The sequence below is a fragment of the Muntiacus reevesi genome, chromosome 3, assembly GCF_963930625.1.
Source record: "Muntiacus reevesi chromosome 3, mMunRee1.1, whole genome shotgun sequence".
Taxonomy (NCBI): domain Eukaryota; kingdom Metazoa; phylum Chordata; class Mammalia; order Artiodactyla; family Cervidae; genus Muntiacus; species Muntiacus reevesi.
The window spans coordinates 325971-351672 of record NC_089251.1 but is presented as its reverse complement, the minus strand read 5'-3'; the positions used below and the strand labels follow the sequence as shown (position 1 = coordinate 351672).

General features: G+C 65.5%; 2 protein-coding genes across 9 annotated transcripts in view; both read right to left on the bottom strand.

The window, feature by feature from the left end:
* Nucleotides 1–259: 259 nt before the first annotated feature.
* NRARP (NOTCH regulated ankyrin repeat protein) lies at nucleotides 260–2883 on the bottom strand. The gene has a single exon (XM_065928000.1). It carries the CDS (start codon nucleotides 2342–2344, stop codon nucleotides 2000–2002), a length of 345 nt encoding a protein of 114 aa, XP_065784072.1. The 5' UTR covers nucleotides 2345–2883; the 3' UTR covers nucleotides 260–1999.
* The window catches only part of EXD3 (exonuclease 3'-5' domain containing 3), a 114114-nt gene continuing 91181 nt past the window's right edge, over nucleotides 2770–25702 (bottom strand). For 4 of the 8 annotated variants that reach the window (XM_065927989.1, XM_065927992.1, XM_065927990.1 and 1 more), the window contains 5 exons: nucleotides 23557–23610; nucleotides 23298–23429; nucleotides 9120–9213; nucleotides 7707–7741; nucleotides 2770–7451 (listed from right to left, as the gene is read on the bottom strand). In XM_065927989.1, the coding sequence (XP_065784061.1) occupies nucleotides 6732–7451; nucleotides 7707–7741; nucleotides 9120–9213; nucleotides 23298–23429; nucleotides 23557–23610 (1035 nt within the window). In that variant the 3' untranslated portion in view covers nucleotides 2770–6731. Of the gene's footprint in view, nucleotides 7452–7706; nucleotides 7746–9119; nucleotides 9214–23297; nucleotides 23430–23556; nucleotides 23611–25702 lie in introns of those variants that run through there. The other 4 variants (XM_065927993.1, XM_065927994.1, XR_010662273.1 and 1 more) reach the window with 3 other exon arrangements.

Below are 25702 nucleotides of genomic sequence, written 5' to 3'. Positions count from 1 at the left end.
TGGGTGCCCTGGGGTGCCGCCCTCCTGCAGCTGGAAGAAGGTGGGCAGGCGGGGTCCTCACAAGCCCTGTGCGTGGCCACTGCGGTGCCTCTGAGCTGAGCCCAGAGCCAGCTCTGTCTTGCGGTGGAGACAAGCCAAGCACTGCAAACTGCACGTTGCAGCCTGACTCTCATCCCATGCCAAGCCCAAGAAGAACCAACAGACTTTCTTTAATATAAAAAGATCAATGAAAAATTTATTTATAAATTTTTCACGCTGGGCTACAAGTCTATATCGTACACTCAGGAATGTGCTGCAGACTTCGTCCAGTTAGAAGTGATCACACCGGGACCCATACACAGCTTCCACGTAAGCCTAGAGTCTTAACATTAATTAACATAATTAAAAAGGTATTTGCATCTAGAAAAAAATATACAGAAAAACTCCTTTTGGAGTAATCTGTGCCTCAGTTTCAATGTCTGCTTTTCACTGACATTATCAATATATTCTTCTCACACAAGGTTTTATAAAAAGCCACAGATGACTGCCCAAATCTGACCAGCCACGCACAAAGGGCCTCCACCCACCTGTGTCCTCAAGTGCTCCCCATTTTTGCACGAAGGGTCAGCAGCACTTCTACCCTGGGGAAGCCTCATTTAAATTTGAATAATTCAGCCTCCCTTTTATTTCTCAGGATCAAAACAACAAGGGGTGTGGGGTTGCATAGAAAATTGGAACCTCGGAGACCAGGAAGGGCGCCTTTCGGGACTAAGAGTGACGCAGAGGGACGGCCTCCGGCCTGGGTCCTCGCGAGGCCCCTCCCGCCTGGCAGGGCTTTCGGATTCGAACCGGGTCCTGGAAGCTCTGGGAGGCTGAAGAGGGGTAAACGGGCCCTTCAGCTCACTCGGCAAGTAGCACAAGAGATTCACAGTCTTATAGGCATTTTATAAAAATATAAATATGGGTACAGTTGCCTTCACAACGCTGGATACAACGCCCTTTAAAATTGGGTCTATAACCAAGATTCAAAAAATACACCGAAAACTTGGCTTAAAATATGTTAATATTTTATATTGTCATAAATGTTATGACATTTAATTGTGGCAAATCCATTTACTTTTTTTAAAAAAGTGTGCAATCGACTGTTAACTATAATAGAACTAACTAGAAAGGCTTGATCCCTACCTCCGTCTCCGCCACACCCGAGCACCCAGGCTCCCACGGAAGCTCTGCAAGTCGGCAGGCTTGGCGGATGGCGGCCTCTCACCGGAGAAGGGGGAGGGGGACCCGGGGCTTCCAAAACCCACGCGGAATCGTGTGTGTGAGAGGGGAAGGCGGGGCGGGCGGAGGAGGGGAGGTGAGGGGGAGAAGCCGGAGGGGACGGAGCAGCGCGGGGGAGCCATCAGGCCGGCGGTATTTTCAGTGCAACCAAGAAATGACAAGACTCAAGTTTTTAGTTTTAAGACTAAAAAAAAAAAAAAAAGTACATCTCCCCGCCCACCCCCCCCCCCCCCCTTAACCACATTGACCACGCACAATATTTTCCAAACAAAATTCAGGCGCACATACATCACCCACAAATATGCACACACGTGATAAATAGTTTAGAGCCCCGGGAACGGCAGAGCGTCTCCTCCGTCGCGCGTCGGCCACGGGTCCTTCCACCTTCGGGAGAAAGCATTTCGAGCAGGAGGATCCGGTGTCTCGGGATTCCGAACTTGCTGGTGGCGAGACTCAAATTTCAAAGCGGCTGGGGCTCGCGCTCCTCCCCCACCCGCGCGCGGCGGGCGGGGCCGTGGGAAGCGCCCCGGCCGGTCCCCGGTGGCCGCGGGGGAGGCGGCCCCGGCCCCCGGTCTCGGGCGTGCGGGCGGGCGCGGCCCCCGGTGGGCACGGACGTGCGCGCCGGACTCGTGGTGGCCGCGGGCGCCGAGGGCCGGGCGCACACCGAGGTAGTTGGCGGGAAGGTACAACAAGGAGGACGCGTGCGGGGCCCGCGTGCGGGCCGGGGTCTCGACCGGCATCACCGGCCGCCGCTGGAGTACTTGGCCTTGGTGATGAGATAGAGCACGATGTCCTGGTGGCCGCCGAACGCGGCGATGTGTAGCGCGCTCCAGCCGTCGCGGTTTGCCAGGCGGATGTCCGCGCCAAACTTGACCAGCAGTTTCACTAGCTCCAGGTTGCCGTCGATGACCGACTGGTGCAACGCAGTCTGACCCTCCGGCCCGAACGAGTTCACGTTGAACTCGCAGTTGGTCATGTTTTGCAGCAGCGACTGCAGCTCCTGCGTGTTGCCCTTGCGCACGGCCTCCTGGAAGATGCGCTGCGTCTGCGGCGCCGAGCAGGTGGACAGCTCGGCTTGGCTCATGCTTCCGCCAGGCGCGGGCCGCGGCTCAGCGCGGGCGGCGGCTTCGGCGCGGGCCCCCGGCTGCCTCGGGGCGCGCCTCGGCGCATGGAAGTAGCGGCGCCCCCGGGCCCTGCACGCCACCCCTGGGCGCTCCGGGCGCTGGGGGCCGGGGGCCGCCGCCTCGGGACCCCCGCCACATCCAGCCGCGCCCGGCGGGCGGGCGACGGGGGCGGGCGCTGCGTTCGCGGGGCCGGCCGGGCCGGAGCGGCGGCGCCGCGTTCCCGGTCCCTGCGCTCTCGAGCTGCGGCTCCACGCGCCTCCCCAGGCGCCGCTGCACTCGCCCGCCCGCCGCGCCAGGACGCTTTTTACCTCCTTTATATTTGCATGACAATAGGCGCCCGTGACGCGCGCGCCCGCCGCCCGCCCATTGGGCAGCGCCCGCGCGGGGCGGGGCCGCGAGGGGCGTGTCCGGTTGGGCGGCCGCGCGGCAGGGGGCGCTGGCCGCCGGCGGCGCGGGGCTGGGAGCCAGGTGGCCGCGGGTGGGCGGGGGTCCGAGTCTCCGCCGCCGCCCCTCCCACGCTCCCTCTAGACACCCGGGGAATTCCAAGCTCCGTGCGCGGACAGACCAGGTCCAACCCAGGGCCTAGCGCGACCCCGAGGGGCGCGAAGGCCGCCTCCTCTGGTTGGGTCTTTGCTGGCATCTCAGACTGGGGGGGCGCGGGGCTCGGGTAGAGACCCGCAGTCTCGCTCCCCGCTCCTGGAGTGCTGGCCGCGGGCCCTCCACGTCCCCAGCACCCCAGGCGCTCGCAGGGACGAGGCTCGCCCAGCCCGGCCCGTGGGACACATTTCCCCCAGGGCGACAACTCCAGGACACCTCGGGCCTGTGACCTCAGCCACACGGGGCCTTTCCGCTGGCGAACCGCCTCCCCGGGGGCCTCGGTCACCCCGTCAGCTCCCTAACTTGACTGGCAAGAAGAGCCAGGCCCTCAGGTTTCCTCAGCACTGCCCCAGCAGAATCGAGTCTGTGGCCCGGGGCTGGGGTCGGCCTGGCAGTCAGCCACTCCGCCCTGGAGGGGCCGGCCTCCTCTCCCGGGCCGACCCCATCAGCAGGAACTGGGCGGGTGAGGCCTGGCCAGGTGAGCGGCCCCAGGTAAGGCGCCAGTGCTGTGCTGAAAGGGAACTCTGAAATGAGTCACTGCTAAGCAGTAAACCTGCTTTTTATTGACACTCTAACACTGCCGCCAAATTTCCTCATTAGAATTTCACAGTTTATAGCTCTGCTGTGGTGGTTGGAAATTAAGGAGGAATGAACCTCAGAGCAGTTGGCCCGGGGCGACTGCAGCCACTGGAATTTCTTCGGAGGCCGCTGGGGATTCCCAGGAGGCAGCTGGGGAGACCACCCTGTTAGGCCCTGTTTGGTGATGAACTGGGTGGGTGTCCGTCCCGTGTCCCCTAGGCCTGGAGACCCACGTGGGTGAAGCGCCCCACCCTCGCTCTGTGACCTGGGAGGAGTCACAGCCAAACCGCGGAATGAACTAGGCAAGACCTCAGACCCTGGCTGCCCCACCTTGGGGTCCTTCCGGTGGCCAGGGCCACCCAGGCCCCTGCTCTGTTCTTCCTGAGGCTGGCGGTCCAGCCCCCCTGCTCAGCTCTGCTCCCCAGTATGCAGGTGGTTATGCCCTGAGCTGAGCACAGACCCGGCCCAGACCCGGCTCAGCCTGGCCCTGGCGTGACTGGGGTGCTGCTGCTTTGGGGAGCCCCTCTTTTGCCCACTTATCCTGCAGAGACACGTCCCTGGGCCCAGTAAGGGGGTCTGGGGTCAGTGGCTGCTGAGCTGACCACCTTGAGAGTGGGGATCCCTGCCCACCTCTAGCCACCCTCCCCACCAGCCCGAGAGACGAGTTGTGGTTGGGAGGGAGGCCCATGTCCGCCTCCGGAGTGGGAAGGGGTGACCCTGTGTAGAGCCGAGACCTGCGGGGGACCCCAGCCACCCCGCACCCGCTCCCCGGAGTGGCACGGAGGGGCTGGCACTCTGAGGACGGGTCTGCGTCTGTGCTTTTTGTGTATCTGCCGAGCCCGGCTGCGCCCAGGCCCAGCCCCAGAAGGTGGTGGGTTCACAGAGCAAGGCCCCACCCAGGTGGGGGGCTTAGGCCCCCCTGGCCTGGAGAAGAGTGTCTGGAGACCCCGCTGGGCCCGGGAGCAGAGCCTGGGAGAAAAGTCCCATTGACACCGCAGCGGGCGGCAGACAAAGGGGCCCTGTGAGCTCAGTGTGGGAACGCGAGGCCACCACCTCAGGGCATGAAATTGTCAGCTCCGTGCCCCCGGGCAGGGTCGGTGTGGCTAGAGAGGCCACAGGAGCCCAGCCTGAGGTCGCTGCCACTCCCCCCACCCTGGCCTCAGAGTGTGGGTCAGGCAGGTGTAGCCCTGCGGTCACCCAGCCCCCAGCCCTCTGCTCATTTGTGGGGCCAGGGTGATGGCCACCCTGTCCGCGGGGAGCCCATGGCTCCTGCTCCTCCGTGGCCGCGGGGAACTGTGCTCGGGGGGCTGTGGTCCACACACCGTGTGCCTGGAGCTGCCCCGTCCAAGGACAGGACCAGAGAGGGGCGTGGGGGGTGCTGGCTCCAGGAAGCACTTCCTGATGTTTGCTGAAGGACGTGTCCAAAAGGAGGACATTTGCTCCAACTGATGTGCTGGGCGGAGGCGGGGGTTGGGGACCCCGCCAGGCCCTGTGCTGGGGCTTGGAGAAGCCCCCGATGTCTGTGGCATTGGTGATGTCATTTCCACAAATAGACAAGGGGCTCACTGACTGGGAAGGAGAAGCCCTCAACCTCGGATCTGGGGTGACAGGCCCAACGCTGACTACAAGGCTAAACCGATGTCCTCCTGGGAGCTGGCCCAGGGCTGCGGCCCCAGGAGGAGTCCAGGGTTGGAGGATGGCCTCCTCCCCTGGGGGACCCCTTTCCTTTAGAGGCTCAGAGCAGTGGGTGACAGGAAGCCAGCCCCCCCTCCCCGGGCTGGGGAGGGCTGGGTGGGGCGGCGGGGCGGACAGCGCGGGAGGGGCACTGGCCGGAGCCAGGAGGCCTAGGCCACCTTAACATGCTCGGCAGGGGAGGGAGGCTGAGCGGGCTGCGGGCCGCGGGGCGGGGCTTCTAGCTAATTCATTAAAATGTGTCGGGGAGCGTGGGAAAGAGGAGAGCGTTTCTTCCCAGCAGCCCAGACACCTGGTAGAAGGGCGCGAGGATAGAGATCAAATAACAAACACCAGCCCCGGGCCAGCGGCCGCGGAGGAAGGAGCCCGGGGCAGGAACTGCGGCAGACAGTCCCCGAGGCCTGGCACCCGGGCGCAGCCCACCCTGCTGGCCCAGCGTCTGACCCCTAGCCCAGAGCGGGCTGGGCAGTCACGGGGCGCAGAGGGTGCTTCCCGCAGGCCGAGGGCCAGGGAGGGGGCCAGGGCCTGGACGGGCTAGCAGTGAGCCTGTGAGTCTGGGAGTCCCCGGACGAATGGACGGACGGACGCAGGCAGCCGACCTGGCAGCAGAGGGCGGGGGGGGCGGGAGGCAGGCCCGGCGGGGCCGCGAGGCCTGAGGACCGGGTCCTGCTCAGCTGTCCTCTCCTCTCCGTGGAGTGCTGGGCGGGGCTGGGGCGGACCCACATGGGGGCCTGGAAGGACATGGCTCGGCCCCCTGAGCCTGTGGCCCTGGCCTCTGTCTGTCAGGGCACAGTCCCCAGGACGCAGCTGGCTGGGACCCCCCCCACCCTGCTTCCTCTTAACCCTCCGGGGGAGGAGTGGTCGGGGCTGCTGTCCCAGGACAGGACGTGGGGCCGGAGGTCCTGCTCCTGGAAGCAGGACCCCAGCTGCAGAGGGTCCCTGCCCCCATGGGGACCCATCCACCCTGGCACCCCTGCCCAACCCAGGCCCAGTGACCTAGGGGAGAGGGGAGCCTGGTGGGCAGAGAGGCCCCAGCACACTGCCCTCGACCCCAGGCGGGCCGACCCATCTGTGGATTGTGCCCTGGCCCAGCGAGGCCCAGTGTTGCTGGGGGCCTGAGTGGGTCCGTGCCCAACACACGGTGGGGGCTACACCCCGAGGGGCTCAGAGGCCACGGCCGTCCCTGGTGTGGTCAGGAACACGGGGGCGGGGCAGAGGGTGCAGACGCCCGGCCCCGCGGCCGAATCTGGGCTGGTTTCCGTCCTGGGCAGGGAGGACAGGAAAGGGATGTGGACCAGGGAGGGTGCGCGTTCCTGGGGCTGAGCCAGGAGGCCGGCGGGGGCGGGCCGCGGTCTAGGCCCAGGCCCGCTGCTCGCACGAGCCCCCCGGGGGTCAGCGCGGGGTCTGAGCCTGTGTCTCCCTGGGCGAGAGGGCAGCTACTTCCTGCCTTGTGATGACGAGGCTCCAACGCACGTGTGTTCAGGGCCTTCTACATGGCGAAGACCTGAGCGGGGGCCGCCCAGCCCGATGGCTGAGGCCACGCGGGGTCATGGCCTGGCTGGGCAGGGGCCTGTCTGTCCCCCAGGACCACCTCCCGTGCTCGCTGGAGTCTGACGTCCTGGGGGAGTCCCATGGCTGGCTTCGCTGTGGCAAAGCAGGGAAGACCCTGTCCCGGGGGCCTGGGGCCCTGGCCCTCGTCCTGGAGGGTGCCTGGTGGAGGAGGTGATGGGAATGGCCACAGCACCTCCCCCCCACTGAGCTCCAGCAGGTTTGGGGGGCCACCTGGGTCCAGCCCTCAGGCTGCGAGGGGATGGCGAGTGCAGGGCGTGGCGTGAGCGGAGACCAGAGGAAGGAGCCCACAGCCACCTGTGCAGCTTCTGCGCTTTTACTCTGGGCGGCCTGGGCCCCTCTCTCAGGAGGGGCCGCTGGCTGGGCGGGGGGTGCCCTCCAGGACCTCTTGGAAGTTGCTGGTGACTCGGGCCAGGTGGGAGCCTTCCCAGAAGACTTTGCCGCAGCCGGTGCAGCAGTAGAAATGCTGCAGGCCGGGCCGCCGCAGCACGCCCGCTGGGATGCCCGCCAGCTGCAGCCGGGTGCCGTTGGCCAGCGTGGCTGGCACGCGGGTCTGCAGGTCCGTGTCCTCCAGCCAACGGCAAGGGGGGTCGTAGGTGCAGCCCTGGGGGGCCTCCTCCAGGGCTGAGCCTGGACATGGAAGCGGCCACCCTGAGCCCCGCCCTCAGGCAGGCGGCCCCCATCCCACACTGTTCGGCGGCTCCTCCCTCGGCCCCCGGCCTCTCCTACGAGGGACCCTCTGGGTCACAGGGGACTGGCCTCTTTCTTCCCGGCCTTCGCTGGCACTGCCCTCCCCGTGGGGCACAGGCCCATTCCCTCCCCCCCATCCTGGGGTTCCAGATGCCGGGGCTTCTTGTGTCCCTGGTGGGTGGCCCCAGGGCTCACCTGTCTCCTGCTCACCATCGCTGTGGGGGGCCTCACTGCCTGTCAATCAAGGACGTCAGGGTCAGTCCCAGGGAAGGGCGGGTGGCCCCAGCACCCACCCCGCGGGGACAGGGCAAAGGGCAGGGGGCCAAGACGCTCTGTGCCAGCCCAGTTCCCTCCCATGGGAACTCACACCTTGGGACATTCTTGGGGCTCAAAGGTCCTTGGGAAACAAGTTCTGGGCACAAGATCGGCTGATTAGGGCACTTGGGGGCCTGAGAACTTGGGGGCCGGGCGGGGCGGGGGCGGCCCATCCGTGGCGATGAGCAGATAAGCCCACTGCCAAGGAGTGAGTTTCGCAACCAGCTAGCATGGGGCGGGGTGGGGCGGGCAGGGGCCCAGGGGACCGCGGGGCCTCGGGGCGCAGGAGAGACCCCGTGAGAGGCCCACCCTCACGGAGGGCCCTGCCAGCAGGTGGGAGAAGCGGCCCCAGGCCCGCTGACCCTGGTAATTTCCTCGGCAAACATCTCCCTGCAGATGGCTCCAGATTAACTGCAGCCGGAGTCTGAATGGAGGCGGCCCCCCCCAGTCCCGCTGCCTCTGTGGGGCCTCGCGAGGCCACGGCCTTAGGCCTCACCTGATAGCCCGAGGCTTGCTGCCCAGGGCCAGGCCGAGCCTCTGGCTGGGGTGTCGGGGGCCCCCAGTGGCGGCCACTGCTCACGCCCCGCCCCTGCCCCCTAGCCTCACGCAAGTCGCAGCCGTGCTCTGGAGAGCAGAGAGCTGCCCAGCGCTGGACGCTGCCGTCACTAGCGCTCACCCACAGTGCGTGGCCGCGAACCGTCGAGGGGCACGGGCAGGACGGGAGTGGCTGGCAGAGAAGACGGCACCGGGCACCAGGTGCAGAGGGCCCGGGGCGCCCTGGGCGCAGGCTCCCCCTCGGCGGCCCCAAGAGGCCCTTCTTCCGTTCCCGCCCGCCCGCCACACAGGGAAGCTGAGGCTGGGCCTCTGATCTGGACGCCCGGGGCTCACCCGCCGTCCTGGGCACCCAGGTTCCCCAACGTTCAGATTGCTGCCTGGCCAGGCCTGCGATGCGAGGGCCAGCAGGTGAACACGTGTGCACACGGCTGAGCGTGCAGAGGCGGGCGTGCGAGCATGCATGTGCTGCTGAGCACGTGCCTTTGCTCGCAAGGTGCACGTGTGTGTTTCTGCGTGTATGCTCCACGCGTGGGGCAGGGTGATTGAGCAGGGCCCACTGGGGAGAAAGCAAGGGCCACGACCCCAGGGGCCCCGAGGGCCTGAGGTCCCAGACCCCCTCCTGGCCCCGAGCACTGGCTCCCCTGCCCGTGGGCACTGCCCTGGCAGCCCAAGTGGGCTGGCCCCAGGAGCACCCAGCGGTGGGGCCACCGCCCACAGACCCCAAGGAGCCCTGCTCACCGGCACCACCGGGGCCTCCTGGGTGGACGCTGAGACGCACCAGCTGCTTCATCATGTCCTTGGAGACCCTCAGGTACTGGTCACAGTTGCAGGCCTAGGGGGCAGAGGAGGCGCTGGGGCCACGGGGCGTTCTCGCAGCCCGCCGCCCCCAGCGCTGTGCTCCCTGTGGTTCCGGCCCGGCCCAGGGGGTTTCGCAGACACATGATGTTTCCCTTCCTCTCGCTGCAGGACATGGGGCACACCACCTCCAGGGAGCCCTCCCCCACTGCATGGGCTCCAAGCTGGCCCTGGGCAGCCTCGTCCAACTCCTGAGCCCTGGCAGGACTCTGCCACCACCCAGCGGTCCTCCCCAACCGCAGAGCCAAGCCTGGGTCCCTGATGGCTCAACACTGGTGGGGGATGGAGGCCCAGCATTAGAGAGCCAAGGGGGCGGCCCGACAGCTGCTCTGACTCCTCGGCCCATCTTGGAGCCAGCCAGGGCCCATCCGGTGTCCACACTTCTCAGTGACACCTGGCCCCACCTGCCCCCGGGGGCTGGCACCGTCTGGAGCCCGCTGGGCACCGAGTGTGTGCGGGCAGGAGCCCAGCCACACAGGATCCTGGTCTGGCAGTGAGCGGCCATGAAGACCTTGGCTCAGCCCCGCCAACCTCACCGTCCCAGGGGTGGGATGGGCCTCCCAGTGCAGCCGCCCCATCACTTCATGATGGCCACTGCCTGGCAGGGGTCTAGACACAGGGTTCCCAGGGGCAGGCAAGGAGGGCCAAGCAGGACAGCGGGGTGAGGGCGGGGGGCTGGCCGGCTCCCAGATGGGCACACAAGGCTTCCTGTCAGTCAGGGGGTAAGCCGGTCCACGGGAGGAGGGTGCCTGCTTGGTGTTCCTGGCACCCCCCTCACCTCGTGAGCCCCGTCAGTCCCTGGAGGGGGAGTGCCTGGGGTGGGCAGCGGCGGGGGACCCTGGAGCCACGGTGGGGGGGCTCCTGCGCCACTCACACACACCCTCTTCCCCCCAAAGCCTTTCATCACGGAGCTCGGCCTCCAGCATCACGACCAGGGGTGCCACAGCAGGTGGCACAGTAGGTGCCGGACGGGCAAGGCCACCTCTGGGGGGCGAGGCCAATTCCCCAGAGCCCCCCGGAGGGCCTCCTCTCCCCCGGCCAGACTCCAGCGCAGGGAGACACCTGGGTGCTTCTGCCTTCTCATCGCAGATACCAGGGCCGAGTGGGCAGAAGCGTGGGCAGGGCCCGGCTGCACGTCAGGCCGACAGTCACTCCAGGCCCAGCCGGGGAGGAGCTGCAAAGAGGCGGGCCAGCGGGCCTCCCGGCCGGGCTGCCTACCCAGGGCCAGGCTCTCCCTGCCCAGGCCCCCTGAGGGTCAGCACCAGCAGGTGGGGGAGCCCGGTGGGGCGGGGTCCACTGATGGGGTCTGCGGCCTTCCCAGCACCCAGTGGCGCGCGCCTGGGGCGGGGCGCCAGCTCACGCTGAGTCACGCGCAGACAAATGCGCGGTGCCCTGCGAGGCCCGCCCCACCCTCGGGAAGCGCCGGTGCCGGTTTTCCCACGGCCGCTGCCCACGGCCGGGCCCGGCGGTCACCCCTGCCCCCACCGCCACGCCTGGCTGGAAGAGCCGGTTCTGAGCCGCCCGCCCGCCCCGTCGTGCGGTCCCCGTCTGTAGGAGGGCCCGCACCCAGGGTCTCCCTGTCCAGCACGGGGTCCAGCCGCCCTTGCCCGGTGCCCCGAGGAGAGCCGGGGGCTCAGCGCACACCCAGTCAGAGGCTGACAGCCCGTCCCCCTGCCCCACGGGGGAGGATGGAGCCTCCAACCCCCTGCTCTCAAGGAGCTTCCCAGGGGCTGAGGAGCCTGCTCACGGTCACCCATCTGCTGGCCGGGGGCCCCACCCGGCAGGGGCCTCACCCCGCTGTGCGGGTGTAGGCAGGTGGTGTCTGAGCCGGGCCCACTCCCTGCAGGGCCTGTGCAGACCCCAAGCTCAGACATCAGCGAATCTGGGCAGATACCAGCAGGGGGCTGTGGGTGCCCTGGACAGTGTGGTCTCCTGGGTCCCTCGAGGTCTCTGGGACCCCATCCGGGCTGGGGGCCTGAGGACAGGGTGGACCTCCACCCTCAGAGCCTGGCCAGGCGGGTGAGTGGGGGCAGGAGGGATGGGCAGGCTCCTGGTTCCCCCGTCCTGGGGTCCGCCTGGGCCTGGCTCTCACGGCGCCCAGGCTGTCTGGAGCTCATGCCCGCTGAGCCGCCGACTCTGGGCAGGAGTGAGGACCTCCTAGGCAGGGACTGGAGACCACCGTCAGGGAGGCTGCCTCCCCAGGGGAAAGCCACCAGCAGGGACCGGCCCAGGGGGCTGGTGGTGGCCCAGGACCCAAAGCCAGGCCGGCATGGCCGGGCGGCCCACCCTCCACAGCCCTAGGAGGGTGGCGAGGGGCTGCTCCGGCCACTTCCTTCCCTGGGAGGCACCCCAGCCCTCGATGGGCCTGGCGGGCCTGTGAGCCCCTGAGACAGAGCTGGGGGGACAGCTGAAGAGGCACTGGGAGCCCGTCCGCGAGCAGGCCTGCTCTCAGCTCTGAGCCCAGGGATCCCGGCCGCATCCAGCAGTGCCTGCTGAGAGGGAGGTCACAGGTCTGTCCTGGGCCGTGTGTCTCCAGGCACGCCTGCTCCCACCAGCCCTGGGCGCGCGCACGCCAGAGCCCACGGCGTGTGCTGCGCCCCCAGGTGGGGGCGGCTGGTGCACCGCTGTCGGGGGCCGAGGAGGGCTGTCACCATGGGCCTGGCCAGGCCACAGAAGCCAGCGGGAAGGCCAGGCGTGCGCGCCAGGGGCCTCACCCTTACCCGTGCTCCTGCCCACGGGCTCAGCACAGCCTGCTGCAAACTGCCTGTGAACACCCTTGGGCCTCCACCAGTCCTGGGCCAAGTCGGGGGCTGGTGGGGGGGGGTGGGCCACACCAGCGGCCGCTGGGGCACAGGGCATGATAGAACCAGCTCTCCTGAGGGGGCGGGGCCACAGGCTGGGAGCCTAGTGGAGGGAGCTACTTCCGAGGACCTGGGCACGGCTCTCTGCCCTGCCAGCAGCAGGCCGGGACTGCACTCCTGGTAGGCTGGCACCCTGGGGACCCCCACAGGCCCCGCTGCCCACCCCCAGTGGGAGCTAGGCCCTCCAGGATGGGAGATGTTGTCAGTCTGGTACCCAGGCTCTGGAGGCCACACAGGCAGGGAAGATGGGGGCTTGGGCTGAGAAGCTGTGACATGCTTTAGAATAAGGCCCCTTACGTACTCATTTAGAGCAAATTTACAGCAAAGCATAAAAAAGTAGAAAAAAATAAACATCACTTTCGCACAAGCATGCGACAAGAAAAGCACACGTGGGGCGGGGCTCGCAGACACCCCCACACTCTGCGTGGGGAGGGGGTCGCAGACGCCCCCACACTCTGCGTGGGGCGGGGGGTCGCAGACGCCTCCCACTCTGCGTGGGGTGGGGGGTCGCAGACACCTCCCACTCTGCGTGGGGCGGGGGTCGCAGACACCTCCCACTCTGCGTGGGGCGGGGCTCGCAGACGCCTCCCACTCTGCGTGGGGCGGGGGTCGCAGATGCCTCCCACTCTGCACTTGGCAAGCGCCTCCCACTCGCGGCAGAGGCCTGGGGGGCACAGCCGTTCTCGCTGCAGGACACCAGTGTGTTCCCAGGCCCTTGGCCCCATTTGGTCCCTGCCAAGCGCCACCCGCCCCCCCATCCTTGCCTGAGGTCCTGAGACCGCAGGGTCCAGAGGCCTCCGTGGGCCAGTTTGTGTACCATGACCCCCCAGAGCTGCCCCAACAAATGGTGATGGGCGCAGGGACAAAGGGCTGGTATGAAAGGCCCCTGGGGGGGGGGGCGGGCCTGGCACCCCGTGCGTGGACAGGCGGCGGCGGAGGAAGCGATTAGGCGCTGCCTGGGTCTGCCCTCCACCTCGCTCTCCCACGCTGTCCGGTGGCTCTGGAGGGGCCCTGGGTCATCTGTCGGCTCGGAGCACGCAGGCAGGGCTGCGAGCCTCCTGCCAGACCAGCCGTGGCCCCCGGCAGGGGGTTGGGAGCCCTGCTGCCCCTCCCCTGCCCCGGCTGAGCCCTCAGGCGCTGGGAGGGGCGACCCCCCTCCCCGCTGGCACACGTGGGGGCAGCAGGGCCCAGCCCAGGCCTCCGAGGAGGTGTGGGGTTGGGGTGGGGCCTGCTTGGTGAGGTCTGAAACCCCAGCCAGGGCTCTCCTGACCCGTGAAGCAGACTCCAGCCCCCCGCCGGCGCCTCTGTCCCTGATGCTGGAGACCCAGGCCAGCAGCCCCCTGGGCCCGCTCGGTGCCGGCTCCGCCCCCCGGCCAGGGAGGTCAGTTCCCACAGGCCTGGCCCCTTTGTGGGGCCTCCTGTGCTGTCGGCACCCTGGGGGGCAGGACTGGGTTAGGGCCCGGAGATCCCGCCGACAGGGCAAGTCTGGGTGGGTGCGTGGACCCCTCTCTGCACGAGGGTGACTTGGAAGCACCCAGGTCCTCGGGGGAAAGAGCACCCGCCTCAGCGCGGCTGTGTGTGTGCGTGTGTGTCCCTGTGTGTGCACGTGTCTGTGTGTGTGTCCCTGTATGCATGTGTCTGTGTGTGTGCACGTGTGTGTCCCTGTGTGTGCACGTGTCTGTGTGTGTGCACGTGTGTCTGTGCGTGTGTCCCTGTATGCATGTGTCTGTGTGTGTGCACGTGTGTGTGTCCCTGTGTGCGTGTGTGCACATGTCAGTGCGTGTGTCCCTGTGTGTCTGTGTGCACGTGTGTCAGTGCGTGTGTCCCTGTGTGCGTGTGTGCACGTGTGTCTGTGTGTGCCCCTGTGTGCGTGTGTCTATGTGCGTGTGTGCACGTGTGTCAGTGCGTGTGTCCCTGTGCACGTGTGTCAGTGCGTGTGTCCCTGTGTGCGTGTGTGCACGTGTGTCTGTGCGTGTGTATACATGTCTGTGTGTCCCTGTGTGCGTGTGTGCACGTGTCTGTGTGTGCACGTGTGTGTCCCTGTGTGCGTGTCTGTGTGTGTGCACGTGTGTGTGTCCCTGTGTGTCTGTGTGCACGTGTGTCAGTGCGTGTGTCCCTGTGTGCGTGTGTATACGTGTCTGTGTGTCCCTGTGTGCGTGTGTGCACGTGTGTCTGTGTGTGTGCCCCTGTGTGCGTGTGTGCACGTGTGTCTGTGTGTGTGTCCCTGTGTGCGTGTGTCTATGTGCGTGTGTGCACGTGTGTCAGTGCGTGTGTGCACGTGTGTCTGTGTGTGTGCCCCTGTGTGCGTGTGTGCACGTGTGTCTGTGCGTGTGTCCCTGTGTGCGTGTGTGCACGTGTGTCTGTGCGTGTGTCCCTGTGTGCGTGTGTCTATGTGCGTGTGTGCACGTGTGTCAGTGCGTGTGTGCACGTGTGTCTGTGTGTGTGCCCCTGTGTGCGTGTGTGCACGTGTGTCTGTGTGTGTGCCCCTGTGTGCGTGTGTGCACGTGTGTCTGTGCGTGTGTCCCTGTGTGCGTGTGTCTATGTGCGTGTGTGCACGTGTGTCAGTGCGTGTGTGCACGTGTGTCTGTGCGTGTGTCCCTGTGTGCGTGTGTGCACGTGTGTCTGTGTGTGTGCCCCTGTGTGCGTGTGTCTATGTGCGTGTGTGCACGTGTGTCAGTGCGTGTGTCCCTGTGCACGTGTGTCAGTGCGTGTGTCCCTGTGTGCGTGTGTGCACGTGTCTGTGTGTGCACGTGTGTGTCCCTGTGTGCGTGTCTGTGTGTGTGCACGTGTGTGTGTCCCTGTGTGTCTGTGTGCACGTGTGTCAGTGCGTGTGTCCCTGTGCACGTGTGTCAGTGCGTGTGTCCCTGTGTGCGTGTGTGCACGTGTGTCTGTGCGTGTGTATACATGTCTGTGTGTCCCTGTGTGCGTGTGTGCACGTGTCTGTGTGTGCACGTGTGTGTCCCTGTGTGCGTGTCTGTGTGTGTGCACGTGTGTGTGTCCCTGTGTGTCTGTGTGCACGTGTGTCAGTGCGTGTGTCCCTGTGTGCGTGTGTATACGTGTCTGTGTGTCCCTGTGTGCGTGTGTGCACGTGTGTCTGTGTGTGTGCCCCTGTGTGCGTGTGTGCACGTGTGTCTGTGTGTGTGCCCCTGTGTGCGTGTGTCTATGTGCGTGTGTGCACGTGTGTCAGTGCGTGTGTGCACGTGTGTCTGTGTGTGTGCCCCTGTGTGCGTGTGTGCACGTGTGTCTGTGTGTGTGCCCCTGTGTGCGTGTGTCTATGTGCGTGTGTGCACGTGTGTCAGTGCGTGTGTGCACGTGTGTCTGTGCGTGTGTCCCTGTGTGCGTGTGTGCACGTGTGTCTGTGTGTGTGCCCCTGTGTGCGTGTGTGCACGTGTGTCTGTGCGTGTGTCCCTGTGTGCGTGTGTCTATGTGCGTGTGTGCACGTGTGTCAGTGCGTGTGTGCACGTGTGTCTGTGCGTGTGTCCCTGTGTGCGTGTGTCTATGTGCGTGTGTGCACGTGTGTCAGTGCGTGTGTCCCTGTGCACGTGTGTCTGTGCGTGTGTCCCTGTGTGCGTGTGTGCACGTGTGTCTGTGTGTGTGCCCCTGTGTGCGTGTGTGCACGTGTGTCCCTGTGTGCGTGTGTCTATGTGCGTGTGTGCACGTGTGTCAGTGCGTGTGTGCACGTGTGTCTGTGCGTGTGTCCCTGTGTGCGTGTGTGCACGTGTCTGTGTGTGCACATGTGGGTCCGTACTGTGCACTTGTGTCTGTGCGTGTGTCCGTGTGTCAGCTGTCAGGCGAGGACACGCGTCTGCAGGAGTGGAGGGGCCCTCCTGTGCACGCACGCACACTCATGCGTGAGGCTGCAGAGCTGTGTCCTGGCCTCCACTGTGGGGCAGGAGGAGCTGCGACGGGAGCGCTGCCCCCGCAGGCGGATGGGGAGGGGACGGGCCCTGGGACAGTGAGAGGAAAGCGGTCTGGTGCCGCGGAAGACCAGCACGGTCCGAGAAGCAGCCTGGACGGGGGCCTGACAGGGGCAGCCCAGCCAGCGTCGCCTGGCCCGCCCCGGCCGGGCTGTGTCTGAGCCCCGCCCTCAGGGCCCGGCCGCAGGCTGTGCTTCGGTCGGGGTCCCTCCTTGTCCTCAGATCCTCTCAAGCCGTCCCCTCCTCTCCCAGCCGCAGTCCCAGCCCAGCACCACTGTGTGGGACAGCGGGCTGACAGCTCAGGCCGCCAGGATAAGACCCCACGTCCGCTCACCTGGACGCTGATGCCCACCCAGGCAGGCCGAGGCTGTGCGCGTGGCCCAGAAGAGTGGCGAGGTTCACCCCCGGACCATCACAGTGGACAGTCACAGCCCCTGGGGGGGGGGTGCAGGGGCTGACACGTGGCTCTCAGGCCGCTGGTGGGAGTGTGCCTTTGCCAAGTCCAGCGACAAGCCGCCCGGGCCCTTAGGAGGAGCAGAGGCAGTAACGGCTGCCCCGGGACCTGCTCCCAATCGGGCGGCCCCAACGCGGAGACGGGGCGTCGTAGAGCTCACTGTTCCCAGGGGACAGGCAGGCATGGCCAGGACCCCCGTGTCTCTGTGAGGTCAGGGTGGGTGGGCAGCTACAGGCCCCAGGTTGACTCAAATATAATCTGGGTCAGAGAATGCAGTGGGACTCTGGCCCTGGGGCGGTTCCCCACCCCCTGGGGCCCCCTCATTCTCCCCTGGGCAGCAGGTCCCTGGGCCCCCACCCGAGCAACGCCCGAGGCAGCACACAGCCCCTCCCGCGCTTCCCGGTTACCCCACCGGGCATTACGTGCCCCTAGGCCCCCAGGACCCTTCCCTCAGCACCCCCCAGGCGGCACCCAGCCCTCCCAGCGGTCCCCCCGGGCGGCCGTGCCCTTCCGCCGTCCCCGGGAGCCCGGGTGGCACCCCTTTCCCGGGGCTCCCCGGCACCCCCGGCGCAGCAGGCGCGGGCAGTTCCCAGACGGGGGAGGGGCGCGGCCGTGAGAACCGCCGGCGGCGGGCGCGTGGGAAAGCGGGCGGAGGGGCGGCGCGGGGGGCGGGGCGCGCCTGGGAACGGCCCCCACCCCCGCCGGCCTTTGAAAGGGCCACTCAGGGCGCCCGGCCCGGATTCAAAAGCAAACGGCCGCCTGCCCGCCCGCCTGCCTTCCCGCGCCGGCGGAGCCGAGGGGGGCGGGGGACCCCAGCCGCCCAGGGCTGTGTGGGAGGGGGCGGGCGCCAGCCGGCGGGGAGAGGGATGCGGGCTGGGGACGTCGGGGAGGGGCCGCCCCCGTGTGCCCCTGTCACAGGCAAGTGGGGCCTGGCCCTCAGACAGCGGGGGGCGCCCAAGGAGGGCGCACCCTGGAGTCCTCCTCCAAAGGATGGTGGGACTCCGCAAACTGGGCTGAGGGCCTGGAAGACTTCCTGGAGGAGGTGGCATCTAAACGGGCTTGTCTGGCTTGGTGGACAGAACACTTGCTCAGGTGCTGCCAGGACTGGGGAGACGTGTGGGGCCCAGTGAGGTCAGCAGGGCTGCTGAGTCAGGCCACGCCGGAGGGGGCTCCACTCCACCACCCACCGCCCTGCCCAATGCCCACCTTCTCCTGAGGCCCCCCCCCGCCCCGTCCCAGGCTGGCTGTGGGCTCACCGGGGCCCCCACCCGCCCAGGTCAAGGCCCCCCCAGCCACCCTGGCTCACCCCAGATGTGCCTCCGATGGGCACATCGGAGGGTGGGTGGAGGGGCTGCCTGGGAGGGGGTGAGGAGGGTGTCCCCTCCCCCCAACCACTCTGCGGCCAGGGAGGGAAAGGTGGCCAGGTGGGGGTGGGATGACGCGTGCCTTTCCTGGAGCCTGTCCACCCGTGGGCACCCCCTGCGCAGGCCCCACTCTGTCATCCCGAGGACCCTCCCACACCCAAGCAGGGCTGCCCACCGGGGCCCCAAGCCTGTCCTGCCTGCTCCATCCAGGGCTGAGGGGGACAGTGGGCCAGGCCCCTGGGTCCGTCTGGGCCTCTCTGGCACTGGCCCCAGCAGCAGGGCTGGGGTGGGGCCCCTGCAGGAGCAGCTGGGAGCAGCGTGTGACGCGCAGGGCTGCTGGCAATGAACCTTCCCCTGCAGACCCCGAGGCCTGCACTCACGGGCTCTGGCTCCTGGGCTGGGAAGTGTGGCCTCCGGGGGAGGTTGTCTCCTGCCCTTCAGCCAGCCCAGCCGCGGGGGACCCTGGCAGTGAGATGGGCCCTCTTCCACCCGCCCTGCTGCCCCAGCTGGGCCCGCGCACCCCTCACCCTGAGGCAGGCAGGTTCTCAGCGCCCTGCCCTCCCTGTTCCTCTCGGGTTCACTGGGCAGTGGGTCTAGAGCTGGCCTTTGACGTGTCTGGGCTTCCCTGGTGGCTCAGGCGGTAAAGAATCTGCCTGAAATGCAGGAGACCTGGGTTCGACCCCCGGGTGGGGAAGATCCCCTGGAGGAGGGCATGGCAACCCACTCCAGTATTCTTGCCTGGAGAACTCCACGGATAGAGGAGCCTGGCGGGCTACCGTCCATGGGTCACAAAGAGTCAGTCACGACTGAGGGACCGACACTTTGACACGTCCGGCCAGGGGCTCCTGCTGGCTCCATGGCTGGCCCCGGCACCGGTGTGGGCTGGGGGGAGGACGCAGAGGAACAGGAGCACCCAGACCCTCGGGTGCCCTCTTGCTGCCCAAGGTGCCTTACTGACCCCGGGCTGAAGGGTGGAGCTGAGGGCACCAAGCGGCCCCCAGAGGCCTGTCCTCCCCCGCCCCCGCTGGCTCCCCTCAGGCCCACGTCATGCTGGCCTGGCAGGGGCAGCGTCCTGGTCGTGGCTGTGGACCACGTCCACCGCACGGGTCTGTGTACCGGGGGCCGGGCATCCCAGCCTGCATCCCAGGCACTGGGCCGCACACCTGTCCTCTGTGAGGTGAGTCTGTACCCTCGGAGCTCCTATTTTAAGCAGGTCGGCCCTCTTAAACAGTGAGCCTCTGGCAGCTTCCCTGGTGGTCCAGCGGCTAAGAATCTGCCTCGCAAAGCGAGGGAAATGAAAGTGTTAGTTGCTCAGTCGCGTCCAATTCTTTGCAACCCTGTGGACTGCAGACTGCCAGGTCCTGCTGTCCGTGGAGTCCTCAAGGCAAGACGCTGGAGCGGGCAGCCACTCCCTTTTCTAAGGGTTCTTCCCAACCCAGGGATTGAACCTGCGTCTCCTGCATTGCAGGTGGATTCTTTACCATCTGGGCCTCCAGGGAAGCCCCAGATGTTCACTTTCGAAAAGGGCCGACCCGCTTAGAGTCAGAACTCTGAGGGCACAGACGCACACCGACCCAGTCCCTGGTCCGGGAAGACCCTGCAGGCCTCGGGGCAGCAGAGCCCACACGCCACAGCCACTGAAGCCTGCACTCCAAGATGCTGCGCGCCCCAACGGGAGAAGCCTGAGGACTGCAGCTTGAGAGCAGGCCCTGCGCACAGCAGCGGAGACCCAAGGCAACAACAGCATGCTTGTTTAAAGTGAGCACCTGTCAACATCCAGGAGGTACATCCTGGGGGCACCCCAGACAGGGGGTAGGAGCCCCTCCCAGGACACATGCTCAGGACCAAGGTCCAGAGAGGAGTGACCCTAGGACAGACGGAGCCAGGAGTGGGGTGCTTGCTGGGCACCTGCAGTCAGCTGGGCCAGCGACCGCCCTGGGCACTGAGCCGGGCCCCCGCCCCGGCCACTCCAGGGGCCTCCTCACACATCTCGGACAACACGGGTCCTGGGAGCCCGGTAGGAGCGTGTGAGGTCCACGTGGGGCCGGTACGCTGACAGACTGCCAGCCGGCTGCACCTGGGGCACCCACTTCAGTGTGAGGCGTGGGCACTGCCGTCATGCCAGCCACGGGGCCCTCCTAAAGAAGGGGGCTGCCAGGAGCGGGGTCCCGGGCCAGGGGGGTCCAGGTCCCCAGGTCCCCCAAGAGCCAAGTGCTGGGACCCGGGTTGGGCTCTGGTGGACCCGGGGCATTCCCGGAAGGGGAGGAGTGTGTCGGGAGGGCAGCCCCGTGGGCTGTGGGGAGGCCTGGGGCGATCTGCGGGGCCCACCCGAGTGTTGCCTCGGGGGGCTGTACTGAGCGTGCTGATGGCCCCTCCCCCTGGCTGGCATCCTCAGTCTGGGGGCATGCTGGGCCCCCATAGCCACCCCCAACTCCCCCCCCCCCGGAGGCCTGTGACAGGCCCCCCCTGCGGCCTCAGTGGCCCCGGGCCCTGCCTGCACAGGGTGGGCCCCTCCTCCCCAGTCTTTGTGCCTGCGTGACCCCGGGGCACCGAGTGTGGGAACGGGGCTGGGGGCCGCAGAGCACAAAGGCCGGGGAGGGGCGGGGTCAGGGCCGCCGCCTCTTCCTGTCTGTCCCCACGTCTGCTGCCGCCCCTCACGACACAGGGAGGGTCTCCACGCCTGGGGACGGACTGGGCACCGGCGACCCGCTGGCCCCTGCGTCTGGACTCCGGGCCCCGTCACTGCGGGCCTCCCAGGTGTGGTGCAGGCGCTGGGGGCCGCTGGCCCAGGGTGCCCTGGCGTGCTCAGGCCCTGAGAGCCCTCACTCAGCCAGCTCCCCCCCAGACATCAGCCCAGGCAGCACCCTCCTCCCTCCCACGGCCTCTGCCCAGCACCGGGCTCCCGGGGGCGTGAACCCGCCCCTGAGGCCCCGTCCCAAGGCCCTGCCCCTGGCTGCAGTCTCCTCCCCCAGCGCCGCTCCCAAAGGGACCCCCTGCTGAGAGCACCCCCCCCCCAGATGGGGTGACTGTCCTCCTGGAGGCCACTTCCAGGGGCCGACGTCACTGACCCCCAGGACACCCCTCACCGGGGCTTAGCCCACTCCCCACCACAGAAGGGGGGCCGCAGGGACGGTAAAATAGATGTTATGCCCGGCTGTGCCTGGGTTTCTGCTCTGGGACTTTTTTAAGCTTATATTTCTTTGATAAGATCCTTTCCCAGGGTGGACGGCACTGGGAATGCCCTCCTGGCGGACGTGCCCGATGGGCGGGTCCCAGGCCCCAGTCACCAGCTCCGGGGGTCACGGCCCTGCCCTGCTGGAGGCATCCAGTGCCCCTCGCCCTCTGGGCCCTGGGATGGGTGGGCTGCCTCCCTACTGTCAGGGGCCACCTCCGCGTGGCGGGGTCCACCAGCCCCTCCAGCCTCACTTACTCCCGCCGTATACCCCGATGTGGAGCCCCGAGAGCAGCCGGCGGCTCTGGGAACGCTTCGTGTGTCCAGTGGGCTTTTCCTCTGGGAACAGCACCAAAATAGCAGAAGGAAGGAAAAGAAAATGGAAACTCAGCCTGGCGGCGGCAGCTCTCCAGGGAGACGACCAGCTCTGGCCTGGGCAGGGGCGGTGGTGGCTCTGAGCCAGCGTCCAGGGAGCTCGGGCCCTGGGGGCAGAGGATGGGACCCTGCTGGCCAAGAACGGCTCGGAGGTGCTCCCTCGGTCAGTCCTATGCTTGCGGCGCTCTGCTGGCCAGTGGCCAGTGCCCTCTGATGTCCACGCGGGCTCAGGGGCCACGCGGGCCTGGGCCGTGGCCTCAGGCAGGGCAGGGTCCGCAGTCACACGGAGCCACTGGTCACCGTGCCTTGGGGCATCCACTCGGGGCATCTGTACAGCCCCTTCCTGGGCTTCCACATCGACGTGTGGGAGGCCCTGAGACCAGCCGGCTCACGCACCAGCCAGGAAGTGGGGTGGCCCGTGCGCTGGACCGGGAAGGTAAGCCATTCCCAGCCACCGCGCTGGGCTGAGCTCCTGGGTGAGGCTGGGAGCGTCGTGTCTGGGGGGCTCCGGGCAAGGGAGGCGGGGTGTGTGGCCTGAGGCGCCCCGCCCTGGGGCAGGCACTGCCCGTCAGCAGGGAGCGTCCTCCACTCACAGGGACCAGGCCCACGGCTGAGGACCGTGGTGGGAGCCGCCGCCCAACGCCTGCATGCTGAGAGGCTGCGCGCGGATCCAAGCACCCTAAGCTCTTAGGGACCCCACTCTGCCTGTGGCTGCGCCTGCCTCCTGGGGTCCCAGCGCACAGCTGCAGGCGCCCCAGGACAGCGGTCTGCCACCTGGGGGTCCCTGCCCTGGGGTGCACCCAGCCCACCTTCCTCAGCAGCTGAGTCCCGCTGGAGGCTGCTGGACAGCCCTGGGCCTCAGAGGCTCTGCAAGGGACCCCTCCCGACAAAGACCCACGGGGTGCCGAAACCCCGCCTCCCTCCTGGGCTGCGGCCATAAACTGCACACGGTCTCTGCCTGGCGCCCGCCCCCTCCCAGCAGCCCCGTGTCTGCTGCTGTGGCTGCCTTCCACTTCCAGTCCTGGGGCCAGGGACCTCACCTCTCATCACCCACTGACCACGTGTGGGACGCACGTCTACCACACAGGACCGCAGCTGGGCAGGAAGCCCCTTTCCTGCACCCCCACGCCCACTCGGAGAGCTCGGGGCACCGGGCCCACCCCCTAGACCAGCCGCCTGAGGGCCCAGACCCAGGACCTGCCCTGTTGACGACCTGGGTCTCAACCTGAAACCTGGGATCCTGGCCCCACCGTGCGTGTCCTGGACCCCCTGCGCCACACCTTCTCCCCCCGGCTGCCATCACCGCTCACCTGGGCAGGTACACCACGGACTGCAGGCCCCCGCCTCCCCATGGCAGCTGGGTCAGAGCCAGTGCCTCCCCGGGCCCCGCTGCCCCCAGGACTGTCTCCTGTCCTGGGGGCACTTGCTCCTCCCCCCCACCAGGGTGCAGCTCTGACCCCAGTCTTTGAACTGGCCCCACACCACCCATGGGGGTGTCCTGCAGCCTGGTCCCTCCACGGGGCTCCCGCTGGGGCAGGGGAACAGTGCTGGGATGCGGCCCGGATTCTTCCTGTGAAGGGCAGCAGCCACCCCCATGGGTCTGAAGGCTCCCCAGCATCCTGGGGTGCCAGCGGGGTGTCCTCCCAGCTCCCCAGCTCTGTTTTCTCAAGATGACGCACCAGCAGAGGTCCTGAAAAGCTGGTAAAAGTGCCCGCAGGCTCCCCCGACGCCCTAGGGTCTTCACCACACGTGCACCTTCCCTCCTCCCGAGGAAGGGGTTGGCAGGAAATGCACAGATTGGGCTACTGCTCCATGGAGCAGAAAACCTAGGCCCAGCCACATGGCGGGGCCTCGCCAGTCACAGAGCCTGGACCGCACACACGGGCCCCTCTCCCAGCCTGGGGCACGCGGCACCCACCTGGCAGCGGCTGAAGATGTCCGCGGGGGTGACACGCACGTTGAAATGCCTGATGACGGCCTTTGCCTGCTGCTGGGCCTTGAGGGAGCAGTCCACTGCCAGGCAGCGCCCAGCCCCAACCTGGGCCCGGAGCTGCGGACAGAAGCAGCTTTCACGTGGGGCCGGAAGCCAAGCCCCACCCCCTCAGCTGAGGTAAGCCCGGAGCCTCCAGTCTGCCCGCGGGGGAGGGCGGGGGGCAGCCTGGGCCGTGGGTCCTCACCTTGTGGTATGGCAGCCCTGAGGTCAGGATGACCCTCCCCTCCTGCCTGGCAACCTGCGCAGGAGGAGAAATCAGCAGGTGAGGCTGCAGGCCCACTCCCAGGGCCAGCCATCCCCTCTCCCCACTCCCCGCCAGCCCACTCCCCCATCACAGCCTCCCCCGCATCTGAAAGTAAAGGAAAGTGAAAGTGTTAGTGGCTCAATTATGATCTGCCGTCTGGGACCCCATGGACTGCAGCCCACTGGGCTCCTCTGTCCCTGGAGTTGTGGTCCAGGCAAGAATACTGGAGTGGGTAGCCATTTCCTTCTCTAGGGGATCTTCCCGACCTGGGGATCGGATCCAGGTCTCCTGCGTTGCCAGCAGGTTCTTTACCATCTGAGCCACCAGGTTCCTGCAGCCTGAGGCTGGGCGTTGCAGGCTGCAATAGATTTAGCCTTAGAATCATGCAAACATTTCACAGAATTGCTAACAAAATTAAATTTAAAAAGCCATCTCTATAAACCCAAAGAAGATGAAACAAATGAACTACAAATAGGGAAATATTCCAAATGACACGAAGCCACAGTGAACTGACCATGTGACTCTCGGGCTACAGACCAAAATGAAGAACACCCTGCAGTAACACGACTGCTGGTGACATCAACGCAGTTATTCTGAAACGTTCGGGGACGGCAACGTCAACGCGGTTATTCTGAAATGTTTGTATGTGAATTCTGACATAAGACAGATGTGTAATGCTGGTGTGGTGTTAGGATTTTTCAGCTCAGAAAGAGAAAGATTTGGGAGAAAATTAAGGAGATCACACAATAAACCCTAGATCTGAATGGAAAACTTCGGATGGGTGTCATATATATTTGATGGATGTTGTGTTAGTTGCTCAGTCATGTCTGACTCTTTACAACGCCATGGACTGTAGCCCGCCAGGCTCCTCTGTCCATGGGATTCTCCAGGCAAGAATACTGGACTGGGTTGCCATTTCCTTCTCCAGGGGATCTTCTTGACTCCCTTGATGGGTGTTATATATATTTAGAGGTACTTAATCACTCTGCCCACCACAAAGGCCTAGAAATGAGAACCAACCCTGCAGCTGTGAGCACCCTCATGCAGGCTGATTTCTAGACAGGGTTCGTGCTAAAAGGAACCGGGGAGTTTTGGAGGAACAGCTGATTCTAGACCTGAGGAGCTGGAGCACCTCTTTAGATGGGACAGCAGAGAAGTTATCAAAGTCTACAAGGATCCCATCGAAAGGGCTCAGGACCCACTGGGCCCACCCTGCGTGCCACGAGGGGCTCGGTGCGAATCAGTGAGGCAGCAGCTGTGACGTGTCCAGTCTGGTTCCTTCTCGTGTGTTATCTTTGGAGGGTGCGAGGGGCCAGCTCACTAGCGTGAGAGCTGAACACTGCAACTCTGGGAAGGAAACACCAGGGATAGTCATGACGTTGTATTTGGCAACAATTTCTTGGCTGTGGCACCGAAAGCAAAGACAACACAATTAAAAATAAATTGGACTTTGTGAGAGTTAAAAAAGTTTTGTACATCACAGGACACTGCCAAGAAAGTGAAAAAACAACCCACAGAATGGGGAAAAATATTTGCAAATCATATATCTGATCAGGGATTAACATATAGATTATATAAAGAACTCCCACAACTCAATGACAGGAAAAGCAGATAAACCAGTTAATACATGGGCAAGGGACCTTGACCTTCTTCTTCTCTGGAGAAAATACATTTCTCCAGAGAAGGCACACAAATGACCAATATGCACATGTAAGGATGCTCAACATGAGTCATCAGGGAAACGTGATACACTGGGTATCACTTCACATCTGTTAGCATGGCTTTTCTTTTTAAAAAGGAAAATAAGTGTTGATGAGAATGTACAGAAATCTGGAACACTTATGCATTGTTGATGGGAAGGTAAAGTGGTGTGGCTGACATGCAAAACACTGCTACAGTTTCTCAAAAGATTAAACACAGAATTACTGTATGATCTAGCAATTCCACTGCCAGGTCAGATCCAAAAGAACTGAAAGCAGAAACGTGGACAGATACTTGTACATCATGGTATATAGTAGGAGCACTGTTCACAACAGCCAAATGGAACAGCCCACGTGTCCACCAGCAGATGACAGAAACACACACA